Source organism: Melanotaenia boesemani, chromosome 21 (assembly GCF_017639745.1).
Source record: "Melanotaenia boesemani isolate fMelBoe1 chromosome 21, fMelBoe1.pri, whole genome shotgun sequence".
Lineage (NCBI taxonomy): Eukaryota > Metazoa > Chordata > Actinopteri > Atheriniformes > Melanotaeniidae > Melanotaenia > Melanotaenia boesemani.
The window spans coordinates 16,508,191-16,527,552 of NC_055702.1; the positions used below are offsets into that span (position 1 = coordinate 16,508,191).

The 19,362-nt window shown below is 35.6% G+C and overlaps 1 protein-coding gene across 5 annotated transcripts in view; it reads left to right on the forward strand.

The window, feature by feature from the left end:
- Positions 1-19,362, forward strand: part of LOC121632468 (potassium voltage-gated channel subfamily C member 1-like) — a 49,412-nt gene that overhangs the window by 24,309 nt on the left and 5,741 nt on the right. The window contains exons 3-6 of one of the 5 annotated variants that reach the window (XM_041974011.1): positions 2,188-3,169; positions 4,319-4,513; positions 6,374-6,394; positions 13,624-14,564. In XM_041974011.1, the coding sequence (XP_041829945.1) occupies positions 2,188-3,169; positions 4,319-4,513; positions 6,374-6,394; positions 13,624-13,778 (1,353 nt within the window). In that variant the 3' untranslated portion in view covers positions 13,779-14,564. Of the gene's footprint in view, positions 1-2,187; positions 3,170-4,318; positions 4,514-5,438; positions 5,568-6,373; positions 6,395-13,623; positions 14,565-19,362 lie in introns of those variants that run through there. The other 4 variants (XM_041974014.1, XM_041974013.1, XM_041974012.1 and 1 more) reach the window with 4 other exon arrangements.

Consider the following 19,362-nt stretch of genomic DNA (forward strand, 5'->3'; position numbering starts at 1 on the left):
TACCTGCTACACATACAGTAGATGTCGTGATCTAAAACAGACTTTCTAAGAAGTTCACTTGTTTTAGGACAAGTTCTTCTCAGCTGATCTCATCTTTAAAAAAAAAAAAGCTCAGCGTTTTTGTCATGAAGGCCCTTGGATAAGTGATGTGTAGGTTTTCATCATATTTCCAAATCAAACAAAAGAGGAACAATGAAGCAAGACAGCAGATGGAAAATAAGTAAAACTTTGATAATACATAAGTGCATACTGTCGAAAATACACTCATGCGACACTAAAAGTACACCAAAGCTTCTTATATATATGGGCTCCATTCAAGTATGAATTACCTTTCTCCTTTGCTCCTCAGGCCATGTCTGTGTTTTATTATTTATTTGATAAAGCACAAAGTATACTGCATCTATAAATACACTGCAGGGCTTGTAGGAGTGGACCACAAACAGGGAAAGCTTATGCACTAGTCCCCAATCACACGCTGGTGTTGTCATGAATCTCTAATTGATTCACGCACAACTTAACAAGCTACAGTAAAATCATAAGAATGATATATTGTGAAGCACAAAAAGAAGAAATGAAAATAGATATTTCTGTGGTGTTATGATTTAGCTTACCCAAAGACTGCATTTTGGAGTGAACATGCAAACGCTTGGCTGCAGGTTTTCTGCAGAAGTTGTTACCTCTTCCAAATGTTCTAGCAATCATCATTTATCATTTTGCTGCATGTCCAAAACTGACTAAATTTGGGAGGCATAAAACCAGCTGAAATGACACCAAAGAGCAGCAAAGATGTCACTTTTGTTGCATGAGGACAATAACCACAACCTAAGCTTTCTTCTTAGAAATCACTCCTCAAATTAGCTTTCATTATATGAGTCAATTGATATTTAAACAAGTGTGTAGCGCGTATGTTTGAACAACGTAAAATGTTATCTGAAACACTACGATGTCGGTGGACCATAAACCACAAAACCAAGCTGCAGGTTTATGAGGGTTTAGGTCTAATTATATAGCTGTTTTTATCATTCGCTGCACAATACTTGTTTTTGTAGTTTTTCCATTCCCTTGCTTCTTTAATATTTTTGTTCATTTTGTAAGTCCCATTAATTTTATATATATTTCAAATGACTTTTTTAAATTAATATTTTATTTTGTATATATATTTATTTTTTATGTTTTTGATAGATTATCCTTTTTGACTAATGAACACTTTTTTATTCTTTTAATTTCCACCATTGTAGCTTTCTAAATAGAAAAATTAAAGATTTTAACTGATTAAAACTTAAGTCTTTAACTGTTTTGCTATTGATTAAAAACCACATGAATGCATTTAATTTTTTCTGTCTTTGCAATTTTTTCCTGCCATATCAGGTAAATTTGACACTTGAAATGCAAAAATTCGAAAAAGGAAAACATGTTCTTGTTTCTCTGTGGAGCTTAGCTTTTATTTATGGGCAAGATGTGAAACCTAACCCTTAACATGTTATAAAAATGACAAGATCCAAAATGATTGTTTAGAGTAAAATGTCTGTTGTGATATATTTGACATAGCAGACTTAATTTTTCCATTATTATTATTATTATTATTATTATTATTATTATTATTATCATTAGTATTATTATTATTATTATTTTTATTATTATTTTATTTTGTAGTAGTAGTAGTAGAAGCAAAAATGGTATTAGTGTGGTTACTGTAATGTTGATGGGAACATTTACACATTTATTTAAAGATAACACACATAAACACATCTTTTCATAAAATATTTTTTAAATGGTATTTTCTGCTTTGTTTATCACATATAAGCTCTGTTTTTTTCTTGGTCTGTTTGCTTTCTTGGTTAGATTATTTATACTCGAGCATCACAGCTTGTGAAAATATGAATGAAAACATAAATAATATACATATACTTGTATATAATAATATATATGGATGATTATTTAATGTTTGACATTACATAAAAGCTGCCCTGTTTAAAATCACTCGTGGCTGGTATCAGTTAGCCAGTAAAAATCAGCCTGACCTGTCTTTTTTTTCCTTTTGTTTTTTTGTTGTTGCTGTTTTCTGTAAAATATTTGCCTTGCTGAATTCTATTTATTTTCAATTGACTTTTTCTCCTCTCCTCGCTCTTTCTGTTTTCTCTTTCTTTGTTTTTTCTCTGTTGTTTTTCTTTCTTTCTTTCCTTCCAGTATGTGGCATTTATTTCCCTTTTCTTCATCCTCATCTCCATCTCCACTTTCTGCATGGAGACGCACGAGGCCTTCAACACCATCCTAAATAAGACAGAGAACGTCACGATGGGCAACGTGACCCGTGAGGAGATAGTGTACGAAGTGGTGACTGACAGCTGGTTGACATATGTGGAGGGTGTGTGCGTCATTTGGTTCACCATTGAGGTCTTGCTGCGAGTCACCTTCTGCCCAGACAAGTTGGAATTCTTCAAAAGTGCCCTCAACATCATCGACTTTGTTGCCATCCTGCCCTTCTATCTGGAGGTTGGCCTGAGCGGTCTGTCCTCCAAAGCTGCCAAGGATGTCCTGGGGTTCCTCCGTGTTGTCCGATTTGTGCGTATCCTCCGAATCTTCAAGCTGACCCGCCATTTTGTGGGTCTCCGTGTCCTCGGCCACACTCTCCGTGCCAGCACCAATGAATTCCTCCTACTCATCATCTTCTTGGCCCTTGGTGTCCTCATCTTTGCCACAATGATCTACTATGCTGAGCGAATTGGTGCAGACCCAGATGACCCAACAGCCAGTGCCCACACTAACTTCAAGAACATCCCCATTGGATTTTGGTGGGCTGTTGTGACCATGACCACACTGGGATATGGCGACATGTACCCCGAGACATGGTCAGGGATGCTGGTGGGTGCGCTGTGTGCCTTGGCTGGTGTGCTTACCATTGCTATGCCTGTACCTGTCATTGTCAACAATTTCGGCATGTACTACTCTCTGGCTATGGCGAAGCAAAAGTTACCCAAAAAGAAGAATAAACATATCCCCAGAGCACCACAACCAGGTTCACCCAACTACTGCAAGCCAGATGCCCTGGCAATGGCTACTGCATCACCGCAAAGGATCTTGGGGAATGTCTTAGGTGGAGTGATGGGGTCTGGAGGAATTGGGGGTGACTGTCCTCTGGCTCAAGAAGAAATTATTGAGATCAACAGAGGTGAGAGGTTTGATTTTTCCTGTTCCTTTATAGATAAAGAAATTTTGCTCTCATTGTTTTAAGCATGCAGAATGAGTTTAGAAGACTGGTGTAGAACTAAGAATACCAAAGTGTCAAGAGAAAGAAGTGGGAGTATTATCAAGAAGTGATGCATGGTTGATTTTCACTCCACCCTGGAGAAATCATAGGCCCATCAGAACTCATGTGTAATTTACAGTCAACTGGTAGGTTTACAGTTGCCTTTAGGCACCCATCTGTCAGTGAAGAACACTATGGGAGGAAAATGAACTCAATTATCTGTTAAAACAGCTTAATGCATTTCAATTTTGGCTGACTTCACTGATTTTCTTTCTGGCATTAGCATCATGTGTCAGTCACATGCTACAATAATGCACCTTTAATGCATTACTTAACTGATTTCAGTCACGATTAAGCCACAAAATATTAGTTTCCTCTGTGCTAAGGCTCGTCTGCTTGGTTTATATATATATATATATATATATATATATATATATCAAGAGAGAGAGAGAGAGCGCTCAAATTGAATTACTGTAAAATGCTGCATGTTTCATTGTGCATGTTATTGGTCCTTTAACCTCATGTTGTACCAGTACTCAGCATTACTATACTATATTTTCTTTATTTATTGTTTGTTTATTGTTGTTGAAAAGTAAGTATGATACTGTTTTTACCAGAACTTTAAAAATGTGTGGTTTTGACTTCTAAGGCAAGGCAAGGGAGGTTTATTTGTATAGCATATTTAATGTACAAGACAATTCAAAGTCCTTTACATAAAACATTGAAAGGATTACAGCAGGATGCAGGAAGCAATAGCAAGTGCATTAAAAGCAAACTTTAAAAGAAATAAAAGAAATTAAATAAAAATTCAACGAAAAACAGGTAAAAAAAAAAATTGTCCATCATTTTAGTACTAATGTGTAGTCTTTACCATTAAATCTACAGTGAACTGATGTGAACTAATGTGCTGACGTTTTTAGCAATATAAATATGATCCTATTTGTTTTCATGTTTTTTATCACTGTTTAAAGATTAAAGAAGTAAATCTCTCTTATCATAACATGCTCTTCTATGGTTCCCACTAAGAGCTGCTGTCTTCTGTGTGTTTTTGCCCTGTTCTTTCCCTTTTAGATTCAAAGCAAAATGGTGACGCAGCCTCGGCTGCCTTGGCTAACGAGGACTGCCCCACCATCGACCAGGTGCTGAGCCCAGACGAGAGGAGCCCTATTGGGCGAGGGCCTACTCGGGAACGCTACCAGCAGGACCGAGCTTGCTTCCTACTCAACACCAGGGAATTCCGTGCCACAGATGGGAATGTGCGGAAAGGTACGTTTCCCACCAGGAGACGGATACATAAACATGCACATCTTATGTAAACAGATCCACACAGCAAGATGCCAGGCACAATATGCTGTGACCTTCAATATATGTCCATTGTGCAGTTAATGCAGAGTGAGGGCTTATAGATAGCTGCATGTTTTTTTAAGTGCAGATTCAGATGAAAGAGTACATATGAAACTGAGTTTGGAAGACTCCAGTCACAGTTAGCACCCAAACATACGTATGCAGTCATATGATTCCAGCACATGCATATACACCTATATCTGCTCTCTTTATTTCAATCTCTTGACATTCTTCTTGTTTGTGTTTCCATCACCGCTTGGTTTCATATTTCATTTCCTCTGTCACAAAAGATTCTCTACCTCTATTTCTCTGCTTTTTCTTACTCTTCACATGGCCTAGGTCATGTCCTCGATCTTTCCATTGTGTCTGTGCATTTTGTTCTCTGTTCCATGATGCCACATTCATTTATGCTCAGAAACAATCTGTCTATCTTCTGGACTCAGACAGTTGATCATGCATTAATTTACTTCTCGTCACTTCTGTTTCTCCCTGTCTGTTTCTCTCTCCCTCCTGCCTTGCATTATCCTTTTTATTTTGGTGCCCCCCCCCCACGTCAACTCTTTAACCTCCTCCTAAAATTTCCGTCCTTGTTCCCTTCCTTCTCTGCCCCATTTTTTTTTATACCTGGCATCTCCTGCTCCGAATTTACCCCTTATTTCCTTTGTGCTACACCATTTCTTCCCTTTTTATTTTTTGCTACATGTGCATTACCCTCATGACCATGAATTCCTGACACCTTGATCCATTTACTATTGCAATCCAACCACTGCCGCCAACCTGTACCAAAACACTCCCTCACACTCCCTCCAAACTTTCAACACCCCTTGTTGACAACAAACTACTGTAGAGGCAGCAGCTCTGGCACCCAGCCCAGACTCCCCTCTGACTGAGGATTGGTATAAGATGGAGGGGTCTCTGCTACAGCAGGATCTCAATGCAAACTCCACCTCCTCCTGGATCAAACCATAGCCCAGAGGTAACACTGAAAAAAATGAAAAAATAAATAAAAATAATTTTATTAATGGAACCCCTTGCCCAATCAGCATTAAGAGGTATTGATCTGGCTCTACAGAACAAAACATGCTTTGCTGCTGCACAAAGAATGCCACAACAGTGTAGCACACACATACCACAGATAAAGCTGCACATTGTATGTATGACCGGAAATCACAGATACACAAATATTTCCACAGTGTTGTGTCCAAATGTTAAATGGAGTTCTCACCTGTGAGGAGATCTAAAAGTGTGAGAAGTGTGTTATGTTGAGAGATTGATGCAAACCATTGAGCTAAGGTTAGGTAGTTGCCTAAATGTGAATGTTGGGGTTTTGGGTGACAAAATGGCATTTTGGGACTTATCTTATGATTCATGAGTCATTTAATCCAATGAAACCTAACCTCAGCCCAATTTCCCACTTGCTAACACATTTGATTTAAAATAATTTTGTAAACTGCAACAACAATCTCAATGACTGATGTACAAGATATAAAAAAAGAAAAAAAATGGAAAGAAAATGGTATATCTTTGATAGAATAGAGTGCACAAATGTGTGTACCTGTGTGTTTGTGTCTGTGCAAGAGCTTAACACCTGCATACAGTCATAAGTGCAAGATGGCATCCATGTGAGTTTGCACACACATCCAGCAGCTCAAGTGAAAATAACCCAGTTGTTGTGTCCTGTGTCAATAACTAATAAAACATACATTGAAGAGGAATGAGCGGGAACAGTGGCTCACGTTGTTGTCTCATGTGCCTCTGTGTTGTTGTTGTCTCTCTCTTCAGGTTGTGTCATATCACGCGTGTGTATGTGGGCTTTTTCATTCTTACATGTTTGTACACTGTGTCTCTGTCCTCTCAATGCCGTCTGAGTGTTGTGTTTGTGTTTTCGTGTGTGGCTTAATTTTAGTTTTTTCCCTACAACTATGTTTATTCATGTTATTCCCTACCCCATAAACCGGCACCTTAGTAAACAAAAAGCGCACAATGCAGTCTAACAATCAACTACTGCACAAATACTGTATATACTGGTACGGGAAAGCATTTGCAGTGGGATTTACTACTTATTTGAATACAGTACAATTCATTCTGTGCATGCATTTATGCACATTTGTTGGATTTTACATTGAGATTTATTGGAAATCATTGATAGTTTCAAATAAATGATGGAGTACAGTGCTTTTCCTAAGGCCTAAGGTTACTGGGGTCAAGTGGAGTCATTTATGTCAAGGGAAAGTACTTCTTGAAACATGACATGCTCAAAACAATCAACTATCCTGCATTTCCATGCAAAGTCTTCCAGCACCAACAAATTACATCAACTTGTAAATGAGTTCCAACAATGCAGAACTGAGTTAGAAAATATTGTGCTGTGAGCGTGTAATGGATCTGAAATGCTATTCCCTGGGCCGTGTTACTGTGCTTTCAGTGCCTAGTGTAGTCCAAAGTTCTGGACCCTTCTTATTCGTTCTGTGGAGACCTGGATAGAAATCAAAAGAAATAAAAGCTGCACTTGGCAACTGAAACACTCACACACTTATGGAGCAGACAGACAAATGCTGTGACAGATTTGACAGAAAAGGGGCTTCATGCTGTCTAAGGTAAGCAAACCTCGAGCTGTCCAAGCTTTCACCCAGAGGTCGCTGACAATGCTACAGTCTTAGATGGTTCTTCTGTAAAAACTGCAATTTAAGTGCCACAAAAATCCCTCTTTAAAACAAATTAGGAGAGCGCTGAGGAGAATAATTACTGGAGACATTAGGATGCTGCTTAAGGCATCCCTTTAATTTGTACCTTGGGGTTGACAGTCTACACAGTCCTTGTTGTTTTAGTCTGTAGAAACTTGTGCTCTGCAGTAAGAGATTCCACTTGGTGCTTATAGTAAGTAGTCGAATAATTTGATCTGTTTCTTGTTTCCTCTGAAACTTGATTCTCTAGCATTCGATAACAAGCTAATGTAAATTCTGCCCTTTGACAGACAAATGACCGGTTCAGGATAAAAAAAAAAAAAAACATTGATATTGAAAGTTGAAAATATGGCTGCTTAAATTTAAATGATTAAAATGTATTGAGTCGAGAAAAGTAGTGTCTGTAAAAAAAAATACAACCTGCTAAAAAAAGTTTCAACGGTCCCTGATTTCTACTTAAACTGTTCTCTTTGGTGTTTTAAAGAGGGATTCTCATGCAAAACTGTTTATTGTGTGCTTCTTTTGTGGTTTATTTAGTAGATCTACGCACAAGATGTCTTTGCCAAGTTAATTTCCTAGCTTCTCTATGTCTGTTTGATTGTTGGCCATTTGACTTTCCTAAGCACCCAGTGCTACATGCATGGCTCAAAAAGGTCAAACGGTCAATCACTTCTTTGACTGCACAGTACAAATCACTCCTCCAGACTTCACCAAGGACCTCAGTCATGTTGGGTTCAGGCTCTACTTCTTTGTCTCTTTCTCTCTCCCTCTCAACTATCTTTACTAACCGTATGTGTCCAAGTTATGTATTTTATTAATTTATTTATTTACGTATTTGTGCTTCTTTGTCTGCTTTGTTTCTAACATTGTGTTTATATCTTTCATTAAGTATTTTGGTGAAGCATTTTTCAGTGTTTTTTTTATTTTTTTTAAATCAAGATTGGTGTTTGTGTGTGAATGCCTTATTGTTTTCACTGTGTATAGGATTAAGTTATATTTTTATTTTGAATTATTATTATTTATATATGTTGCTGTTATCTGTGGTTGTGGTCTATTTTCTCTTAATGTCTCTGAGCCTTGTACAACTGTGTTTTGTTGTTTTGTGCTTTGACTTCCCTCCTGTGTTCTTCCTGTGTTCTCCTGTGAGTTTTTTTTAGCCTCGTATTGACTTCAGTTTTCTAATTGGAATGATAAAGAAAACTTCCAACAAAACAGTGAAACTGATAAACGTAAAAAGTGTTGCAAATCTCACTGGGTAAGGACATCATCTCAAGGACAAATTTGACAAAAAAGAAAAAAAATAGCAAAGTGAAGCTACAAAAACATTAAATTTCCAGTATATTTCTATTCACTGAAAAGGAATAATAGTTTTATCTCTCAGTTCTCCCTCCTCATAACGTGATGCTAATTTCAACAAGCTCAAAAAGTCATTGTTCATCCACATTTCATTCTACCACTATTTATTTTTCTATAATTCTAATACTGATTAGGACTGACTATTGGCAACAATCATTTTAAAGTTTAAAATACACATTTTTTATTGTTTGATAATAAGCCACAGCTAAATATGACTAAATGTAAATCCTACAAGCTTACTTATTTAAAGCACTTTATGTTAAAACATGTCTTATGTTGTACCAAAATGTCAGTCCTTCTTGTTTGTTCTCGTTTAGCTTTACACAATATGTAAGACCTCAACATTGTCGTGCATGTCCTATAGTGCGTAACATTACTGTGTGTCTCTAGTACATCTCATCACATGCAAATATTCAGTCTGAGCCAGATTTTTACCCTATAAGAGAAATAATGAGTCACAATCTACACACACACACACACACTATATAGTGCATGCACATAATTAATATTGGCATATGTAATCTAAGTAGGATAAGGTATGAAATGTTAAGTGGGTTTGAGCTTTGTAAAGGTTCTTGCGACCTACATACTGCTACCAAGAGGAAGCAGGGCACAGTTGCATGTTTTTTAGCTTCTCCAGAAGACATGTCAGGCACTGTATGTACTGTATGCACACACTGAGGCTTCAGTAATGGTTACGAAGAGATTGATACATCTAATTATGGGTAACAGGAGATCATGCCAGCTTAAACAGGCAATTGATTCCATGTGAGAATGATGCAGTATATAGCCATTTCTAAGAATAGGATCTGTGCAGTCAGTAGGTCTTGTGCCAACACACCCTCATGAAATTACAAGGCATATGTGAGATAAGTCAGAGGTTGTCAAGTAGTTCTCTGCTTTCTACATGTGTACAGTACATATAAAAGTGCCTAAATCTGTTAATTTGAGTAATTCATTTTTAAATGATAATTTCCTTGGTAAACATTCTGGCCACAATATTTGCTGCTCCTTCTCAGTTCCTCTGTGTCTTCCCTCTACATAACCTTCTCCTTCTGTGATTAACACTCATTTTCCATCCCATCCCCAGGCCGCCACTGCAGTGCAAGTGTAACTAAAGTCTGACTCTAGGTAGGTGCATACTCCCTACATAGTGTAAATTAAGTGTGACTTTGGGCAGAAATTATGTCATCACTGACTACAGTGACAGCCAGACTCACCATTTCCCCTGACAAAGAATCCCACCGCACCAAACCCCTGTTGATGTTGTTGTAAATACATTAGATAGCACAGAGAGAAGGAGAGCAGACTGTGACAACCTGCAGTGGCTGAAACATGTTTAACTTTATAAGCATTTTGTTGTCTTGGATTTTATAAAGAAATACTTTTACCCTTTGAGTTTGAATGCAAAATAGGTAAACTATCATTAAAATTATCACGACCACATTCCTACCTTAGCCTCAATATTCTCCAGGTCTTTCACCTTTCAGCTACTTGACAAATGAGAACCCTTTTCTCTCTTTATTCATATTTCACTGATATTTAATTTGGCAAATGTCACAAATCCTCCTCATCTATATTCAAATGAAGAAGTAAAGGTCTTTACTTCATGAAAAATATTAAACCTTCTCTCTGTTTTCCTCATCTTTTAGGATCTAATTGTCTAAATCTAATTCATTGATAAAAATGATCCAGTACTAAGTGGGGACCAAAAAAAAAAAAAAAAAAAAAGTGAAACAGCTGCAAAGTAACGCAAGGGGCAGCTTTATGTGTTACTATATATCATTTTTGTTGTATTTTTGTTACTGTAAGTCTCAGACTGGGATTGTAAGTGTGTGGCAGTGTTATGGATGTGGACAGATGTGTGCGACCAAATCGAAGTTTTGATCAAGAAATCACGCTCTGCAGTCTTAAGAGAGGTAAGTTGTTAGGATGAAAACAGCTGTAAATGCGAGTGAGAGAAGAATGGTGTTGAGTCCACTATTCAAAATACATTGTAAAACAAAGCAAAATAATGCACTACATTGTGCAAAGCTTTCACAGACTGCCTTTGGGGGCCCGGGACATGCTCAGGTTTCAACATCCGTAGTGAAACTACAAATGGATGAAAACACTCCGGCCCATTTGCTGAGCCTTGCAGTTATGTTTGCAGTGAATATTTTGACCAGAATGACTACTGACAGGAGAAAGAAATGCTGCACCTAAACACTTTTTCTTAAAGAAAAATACTTGTCCAAGAGTAAAGATAGCCTCAGTTAGAGAGAGTGTAAAAATTATTTTGTTGACCATTGCCACACAAAAACATTACAGGATAATGGCAAGAAAAGAGAGAATATCTATACTTCGACAGGGACAGCTGCCCCTTGGATTACACTGCAGCTGTCTCAGTGCTGCCACTTATAACATGCTCACTCAATACTGGCCCAAATCCAAAAACTTTTGTCCCTATTAATCATTTAACTTCTAAAACATGGGGAAGTAGTGCCCAGGTTTAAAAATACAGCTTTTCTTTAGCACAGGATTTAAAGAATTCAAGCATGACCACTTTTACTTCTACTAGTTTAGTATTAGTTTGGACAAAGATCATAATAAGTGAAACAGAGTCTTAGTAGTTTTCATCACATGAGCAGTGTTTGTTCTTCCTCTCTTTCTTTCACTCTCCCCTTGGCATGTTGCATGCAGATTTTGTCTTGTCACCAAGAAAATATGGGCATTTCTGAGTTGAAGTGAAACCAAAATCTGCCTCTTTTTCAACTTCATTTTTAAGCTTCCATAATATTATTTTGTGACGTCCCATATGATAAACGTTATGGACGTTGATTGTCATTTAAAAAGGCTGCATGCAGGTAAAATGCACCATTTAGATTTTATACAAAGTCACATAATAATAATAGCAAAAGGCAGCTTGGACATAAGCTTCCAAGCTATTTGGAGATTGTTTTAACAGCTACATGTTAGTACTACTACTTATGCAGTGTTTTTTTCCTCAAGCTTTATAACAGAAACAGAATGTAAAAGAAGAACATAGATAAACTTTTGGAAGTAAATCATACTTTGTTTAAAACCAGTTGAACAAACTATATATATATACTGAGATATCTACCATATCACTGTAATTTTAGAAAATATTTACCAAGATGTGGTATCTATCTTTAATATTTTCTGGCTATTTGAACAACATCCACAATAACCATGATGAAGACCTGGAAATGTCCAGTCTGTTCATGAAACAGGAAATAAAGTTTCGTAGGCTTTCCTGTAGCTCTGACTAGTAAAATCAACTCTGGATACATGAGAACCAAGAACAAAACATTTTTGTCTGCATTCACTAACAAGCACAATTAAACCAGTTGAGGTATTTTGTTATTATTATTTTTATTTAAAACATGTTGTACTCATCTGTCTGTCAGCAAACATTCAAATGTTTTTGCTGCCATTTGATGGAACTTGATACTTGCTTTAAAACATTTGGGTCCTATGAACTTGAGAATAAAACGGCCCTGCAGATCTGGCAGAGAGCTTCTCAGAAGCTTTAGAAGCCCAGTGAAAATGCATCATCAATATTTTAGAGTTACCATCCAGCTAATGTACCTGAGCTAGTCAGAGTAGAAAAAAAAGGAAAAAAAAAGAACTTTATATATGGTTGGCTAAAATGATGTGTTGTCTAGAATATTAGAGGCAGTCTGTCCCTGAGCAATACAATATTGCCTTTTTTTTTTGGTATTTCTTTTTTTATTCCTTTTTAGCAGGAAGGCACAAAGGGCGTCATAACCAGTGGGTGTTCCTTGTTGTCTGACTGTGGCCATGTGATGGTTGGAGTTTTCAGTCTGTTAGTGTCAATTTCTACTGCAGTACACTGACTTGAAATTGCAGCTAATAAAAAACATTCCTACTGGAACTGTGAAGCTCCACCCATTACATCTCAATTAGCCATTCATTGGTAGATGATTGTTTCTTACCAATGGTGTATTTCACTTCACTTGATGCAACAACACTCCGTCAGTGCAGCTCTGCCTTCTCTGTGGCTGCCTCCTACAGGGAAAACTCAACATCTGCATGCTGTGTTTCTCATCTAAAATACAGCGGGAAAGGACACAAAGGCATAAAGCTGTAAACACATCGTGAGCAATGCAAGAATCATGCAATACGCTTCAAAGTCAGCTGGATTCAGTCATTAATCACTCTTTTATATTGTGTGTGTCATTTCCCACTGTAATCAGAATATAAACTGACCTCAGTAAAGGAGATAAAATGTTTTTAAGCTTTACAGACAGTGCTTTTTTTTTTGTTGTTGGCCATTTGAAGTTTGTAGAAGTAACAATAAAATGCTAAATGGGCTTTTAATGAAGCATAATGCAAGTAAACGAACTACTATTCCACCCTAATTCATTTCTGCTTTTATCTATTCACGGGTTTTCTTTTCAAACTTCATGTGGTCAACTAGTACACTATATCAGAGATATCTGAGTATTTTGCTACTTGTTTTTGTCCAACAAGGCCACAAGGTTGTCTAAAACACCCAAACATTAACTGTTTAATCTTCTCATGATCAAAGTTGGGTGATTTATGCAATGGGCTGATAATTGTATAATATCGGATACATCTTTTGTCTTATGCTTTAAAAAAAATATGACATATCATAACTCGCATTTTCTTGTTTTGTCTTGTCTGTCTTGTCTCTGTCTGTCCTCGTGTGTCCTTTCTATGTCTTTATGATTTAATAACATTTTCAATTTATCTTTCATTTTATTCTCTTCACTTTTGTGCATCTTCTCTTTTTTATTTCCTCATATCTGGTCTTAAACCTCATGTTCATGCTTCAAAACTATGTAATTCTCATCACAAATAACTTGAATATGGACAATTTTGTCATTATGTGCCCAAACATTTCAACTCTTTTTATTTATTTGATTTACATTTGTCATAACATGTCAAAACTATGCATAATATAAATGAATGAAATGGTCGATGGTTCAAATTATTTTCTTAAAGCGACAGGCTATGAGAAATCTCGCAGTCTCAATAACATATCTGGAATGGCTGGGTCGTCACTGCGGCTTACTCCTATCACTAGCCCACCCTTTGAAACCTATGAGACCCCGGGTCAACTGCGCCGCTGCCGCTCCCCCATCCCTTCTATTTTGTAGCAGAGAGGATGCAAATGATTGGATGATAAAGAAATGTAGCGCATTAACAATGAACTGGTCCCACTGAAGCCTCCGTTTGCATTATACACCCTGCAAATATAATAGCAATAATGTAAAATGGACTTGAATGTAGAATGACTTCTAGTTATGTGAATTCAACAGGTGATGCATGCATCAGGTATGCAGATGGAGTAACATACAAAATGTAGCTTTAAAAGAAATAGTTATTTTAAATTGATAGAAGAAAAATATTTGGATCAGTTAGTAAGTAAATTAGCATCATGGGTTAAAAAAAAAAAGACAATACGTGTACATTTTAAAACGTTAATGTATAGATAGACATTCATTTTTGTGTCATATAGACCAAACAGAACTAAACTCACGTCTGTGTTGAGATAAATGACCATGACACAACATACTTAATTTAATTTAGCCAAAGACAAAACTTCATTTCATAGATTAGTGACACTGAACAGGTTTGAATATTCTGTCTTTGTGACTGTCATTAAAATGTAGAGTATACGTTATATGGTTAAATCAGAGCTTCTGTAAAATGCAATGTTAACTAATCATCACTAGACACTTTATGTGCATAGTTTAAACAACAAAGCTAAGCAATATCCAGAGTTTAAAAAAGAAAACAGAAGCCATAGTGTAAATGAAACAGATGTTTTCCTTTATTAGATTACTGATGTGATCTCTGAAATGACATTGTTATCTGACAGCATACAGTTAAAGGTCTATTCAGTCATTTCTAAGAGGTGGTTAGCTGCTGGAACATTACAGCATCTAATAAATTCCATTTATTTTCTGTAGGTGTGTGTATGAGGCATATTGTAGGTAAAAATTAAAGTTATGGATAATGTAGGGAAGAGAGTTGAATCTCAGGTTGAGGTTCTAAAGGTTCTTGACAAACTACAGTTTTATCAGAAATAAAAGAGGATAACCTTGTTTTACTTTGCATGCAGAATTTGTAATAAGCAGCTACTCCAGATTTTAACCCACAATCACCATATTAGGATGAGCATCCAGGCTTCAAAGAGATATGCTGATTAACATTATATATATATAGTAAACGTCGGAGTACTTAAAAGGCACTTGACAATAGTAACGATATCAGTGGAACTTGTTCTTGATTACTATCACTACTTCACAACGTTGAACTTAAACATTCCATGTCTTTCTAGTTAGCTAACAAACACTGAGATATTGATTTTTTTTAACTAAAGCCTAATTTTATTTTTCCTTTAAATTAAACTTTTTAGCTCTGTATTTTTAGTTCTTAACTGCTCACAACCTATAAGAAGTTAATTATGGTAAAAATGTTGAGGCTGCAAGTACTGCAAGAGATTGGCATCTGTGTGTTCTTTTCTTATAGGATATTGTTTAGTTTAGTTTAAAAAAAAAGTTTAGGTGTTAATCAACATTAAAGGTTGTAACGTTTGAGCTGCACATTAACCTTAATTTACCCAGTTTACTCTGTATTTATGAAGGCATATTTGTAGAAAATTATCCAGCTGAATACATTTGTACTTTACTGGTTGCTAATTTAGTTGGAACAAGCTTAAAACCTAATCAGCTAAACTGTTAGTTTTCACATTGTAAATTCACATTTTCTGTTTTCATATGTAAAAATGACTGAGTAGACCTTTTGAAAAAATCCTAATTAGGACAGTTATATAAACTGAATCTGTACTTGTAGTTCTACAGTTTTTTATATATTTGTTTTTCTTGAAGAAATCCACCTGCAAAATCTGTACAAAGCTACCCAAAAAGTAATCCAAGTACAAGAAATCTACAACATTGAATATGGATGACTTTGTAATTATAAAGTTTAAAGAAATTCAAGCACTTTACTAACAATCAGTATCAAATATTAACCTTGATTTGATAAAAATATGGATTATATCACAAAACGTGAATAGACTAAAACATGACACTACTTAAGCATGTCTCTTCAGCTTTGGTTAACATTTGTTTTACCTCATGACTGCGACTCTTCATTTTTATTTAATTTATTTTTTCTTTGCATCATTTAATAACAATTGATTGCAGTTTGATACTAAATCATTGAAAACAAACAAAAATAAATCTCTTTGGCAAGTTGTAACTTATAATTTTGAAACTGAGGTTACCTTCTTCTGATCCTCATCTTCTACATGTACAAAGGTTTTTTGTTAACAGTGGAGCAAAAAAGTAAAAGTAATGTCACATTCACATATGCAATAAACATGCAATATTACTTTTATGCAGGAAAAGATGCTGTGCACATACATATGTAAATATGCAGATATATTTTTAGCCTAAAAATGCACAGACTTAGATTTATTATCTTTGATTTAGCTGTTCCAGGTGTTATGTACAAAGGTATTACAATATGTGAAATATTTCTTGTTTTATTTCAAACCATTTTGTTAATTTTAATGTTGTGGTTGTTATTTTTATTGTTTTTAGTTTTGTAAAAGTTAGATTTTTCCCGCACTTTTACTGGTAATGTGAATTTCATTGTACGGATTTACTTTTCTGTACTAGTGATTGTTTCAATTTGTTAAAAATAAGACATGTTACTGTGTGTAAAACGTTTAACTGAAACATGGTAAGAGTAAAATGAGAGATGAAGCTTAGAGCTTCAAGACCATGTTTGTTGCGGGTATAAAGCAGGGGTATTTCCATGCTTGCTTCGAGTCAGGTCCTGAAAGTCCTGTTGTCATAATCTGGTCCTGATTCTCAATTTCATCAAAAATCCATGTGCTTCCAGATGCTTGACTTTGAGACGTTAGATATGCAGTTTTTACATCAAAGTTATGACATCACTTGAATATTTGCTAGAATCTCTTGTTAATCGGAGTTACATTGTCTAGTTTAGGACAGATCTAGCCAGTCACTGCAAGAAGTAATGCTTGGCAGATTTTTTTTAAGCTGATCTTACATGTCCTTAGACCAAAGTTGTCATATTTAGTGTTTCATTCCATTATTTCATGTAAATAAGGTAAAAAAATGACAGTAATTTAATGTTGTCTGAAAAGGTATGAAACAGCATGCAGAGGTTTGTTTTTTGAGTGATTTTCTGCATTTTAATAGATCCTTGATGTATAATCTCAAACCATCTTTATGGGTAGGAAAAATGAAATGGTAAGTTTTAGAAATAATTTATCCTGCAGAGAAATCTTTTGTGAACATGCAATGAGTGAAATGCACATTGACATTCTGCACACTGATTGGCCAGGTTTAAATTGTCAAAGTTATTCATACCTTACATACGAAAAAATGAAGTTGGATCAGCAACTTTTGCTAGCATCACTTCTCTTAGTGCTCAAAGCGCACATGCATACTGTTTAATAATGAAAGAACTGCAATGTGTATGAGACACTCTGCAGATGCTATGATTTATATTTGTATGTAATGTACATTAAGAATGTGCGTTTTCTATTATACAATGAAAGAAAATATGGGAATGTTTGTTTTTGTCTATAACTGACTAACAAAGGGTTACAGTCTTACAGTTTTAATTTGATATTTATCATTATAGAAGCACTGTATTTGTTCATATTATTTTTCATAGTCTTTAAAATTTGTCAGATAAATGTCATAACTGTGACTTATCTTTTGAATTGTAAAAGTTAAATCACATAGTTGTGGCCAGTATGAATACCTAACACCCTAAAGCAAACATTGTCGAAGTAAACCAAACAACAGGCATTTGTTGTAAGTGCCTCTATGAGGCTCCTGTAGGTTCTGATGTCAATTTAGGATGCAAACTTGCTAGATTTAACTAGCTAAACCTTTGAAACCGTGCTTATTAGGTCAGTGGTTATTATTGAAAATGTACAGCTGTATCGACACATGTGTAATATTAAAGTCATATGAAATTAAGTGTGTTTTTGCCCGTGTTGTAAAAGAAGTTTCCTAACCAGCGATTCTGACTAATATTTATGTATATCTCTATATCAAAGGTTGGAAACAGAACTTGTCTTACTGTTTATTTTACTTACAGGTATTAGAGTTGTTTTACCATCTCATTTCCTTCTATGTTTATTTTTAATTAATATCATTGCTGTGTACACTGACTCACCAGTTAATGACAGCTAAGAACACAAAGTGTGTTCTTATTTCTGTTATTCACTTGGTGTACTGTGGGACAAATATACAGTATAAATCCATAAATCTACAGATGATGCTAAAGTGTGTAAGTGTGCAGCTTGAGGGATTGATTTTATTTTATTTTTATTCCAACTATTGTGGATAAGAAGGCAGATAATGTTAATTATGACATCTCCTAGATGAACACATTAAGATAACTATGAGACAAATTGTGTCATATTTTAACGCTTCATTCAAAGTATTTCTGTATGGAAAGCTGTTAACATCAAGTGGTGGTGTGCACAAACACTAAACAAGGCCACAAAACAAAGGACATTCATGCTCGATAAAAATATGTTTGCTAGCAAGCTTACAGTAGCATTGGTAGCAGTGCTGAACTTCTTCTAGCAGCTGACACAAAACTGACTAATCCCTTCCCCTCCACTACATAACCAAAATGGCAGTCCTTGAGGATGAGAAGTATTTTGCATCTGCACTCACCCGCATAGAGGGAGTGTCATGCGAGTACTCAAAATTGTGCACTTAAACTGGCAAGTGTAAATGTAAAAGTTCTATATGATTTGAGATGGAACACAAATTCTGTTTTACAAATATAGCATCTATGCAAACGAGGGGATACAAAAAATGTTCAAATCTCACTGACTAGCAGCTTATCTAAATACATACAGACAACTAATATTAGTCAGCTAACACTAATAATCACTGTATAATGACAATATGAAATAATAAAAAGACCATTTGGCACCAGTGTAGACATTTCTTTTGTCTTTGTTCAGGCATCGAAAGAATAAAAAGTTTTAGAAACAGTATTAGACTCTTATCCAATAATCAAACGTGTTTAGACCATTTTGTAATTACATAACTGTAGTAGGATGTATTTATTTGGCTTGACTTAGCAAAATGTATGTAACACAAAGTTTTCACAGCCTTTTAACTGGACTAATCAATACTAATTCAAGTGTTTTTTTTCTCTCTTATTTTAAAACATAACCATATGTTTATGAGAGCAGTTCTTTGGTTCAATTAGACCTGTTTTGAATTGTTTTTAATTCTCCTGAAATACAAATAAGTTGTTAAAATGAGCTGATAATAAATAAAGGAGTGAGCAACCATGTTTGGTTTGATTAGCTTGCGCCTCATGATACAGGCTGCTGCATGAAGGATACTTTACACAAAGCTAACCACTTAGCCAACATTTACCTTACATATGGCCCAGTGCATAAATGAAGAACTCAGAGAAAACACCACCCACGCAGTGGACAATTACAGAGGAAGAGTGAAACGAAGAGTGCATGAGAAGAGCTAACACAGCTGCAGTAATGGATAATGTCTACTCATGACAACAGAGCAAGTGTCTCCTAGTAAATGTATAACTGAAAAACATTAAAAAAAATATGTGTGAATGTACTTTTTGTGATGTATAGTTTAAGATAAGGGTAAACACTCCTGAAAAAGTTTGTTGAAAATGGGAAAACTTCCATAA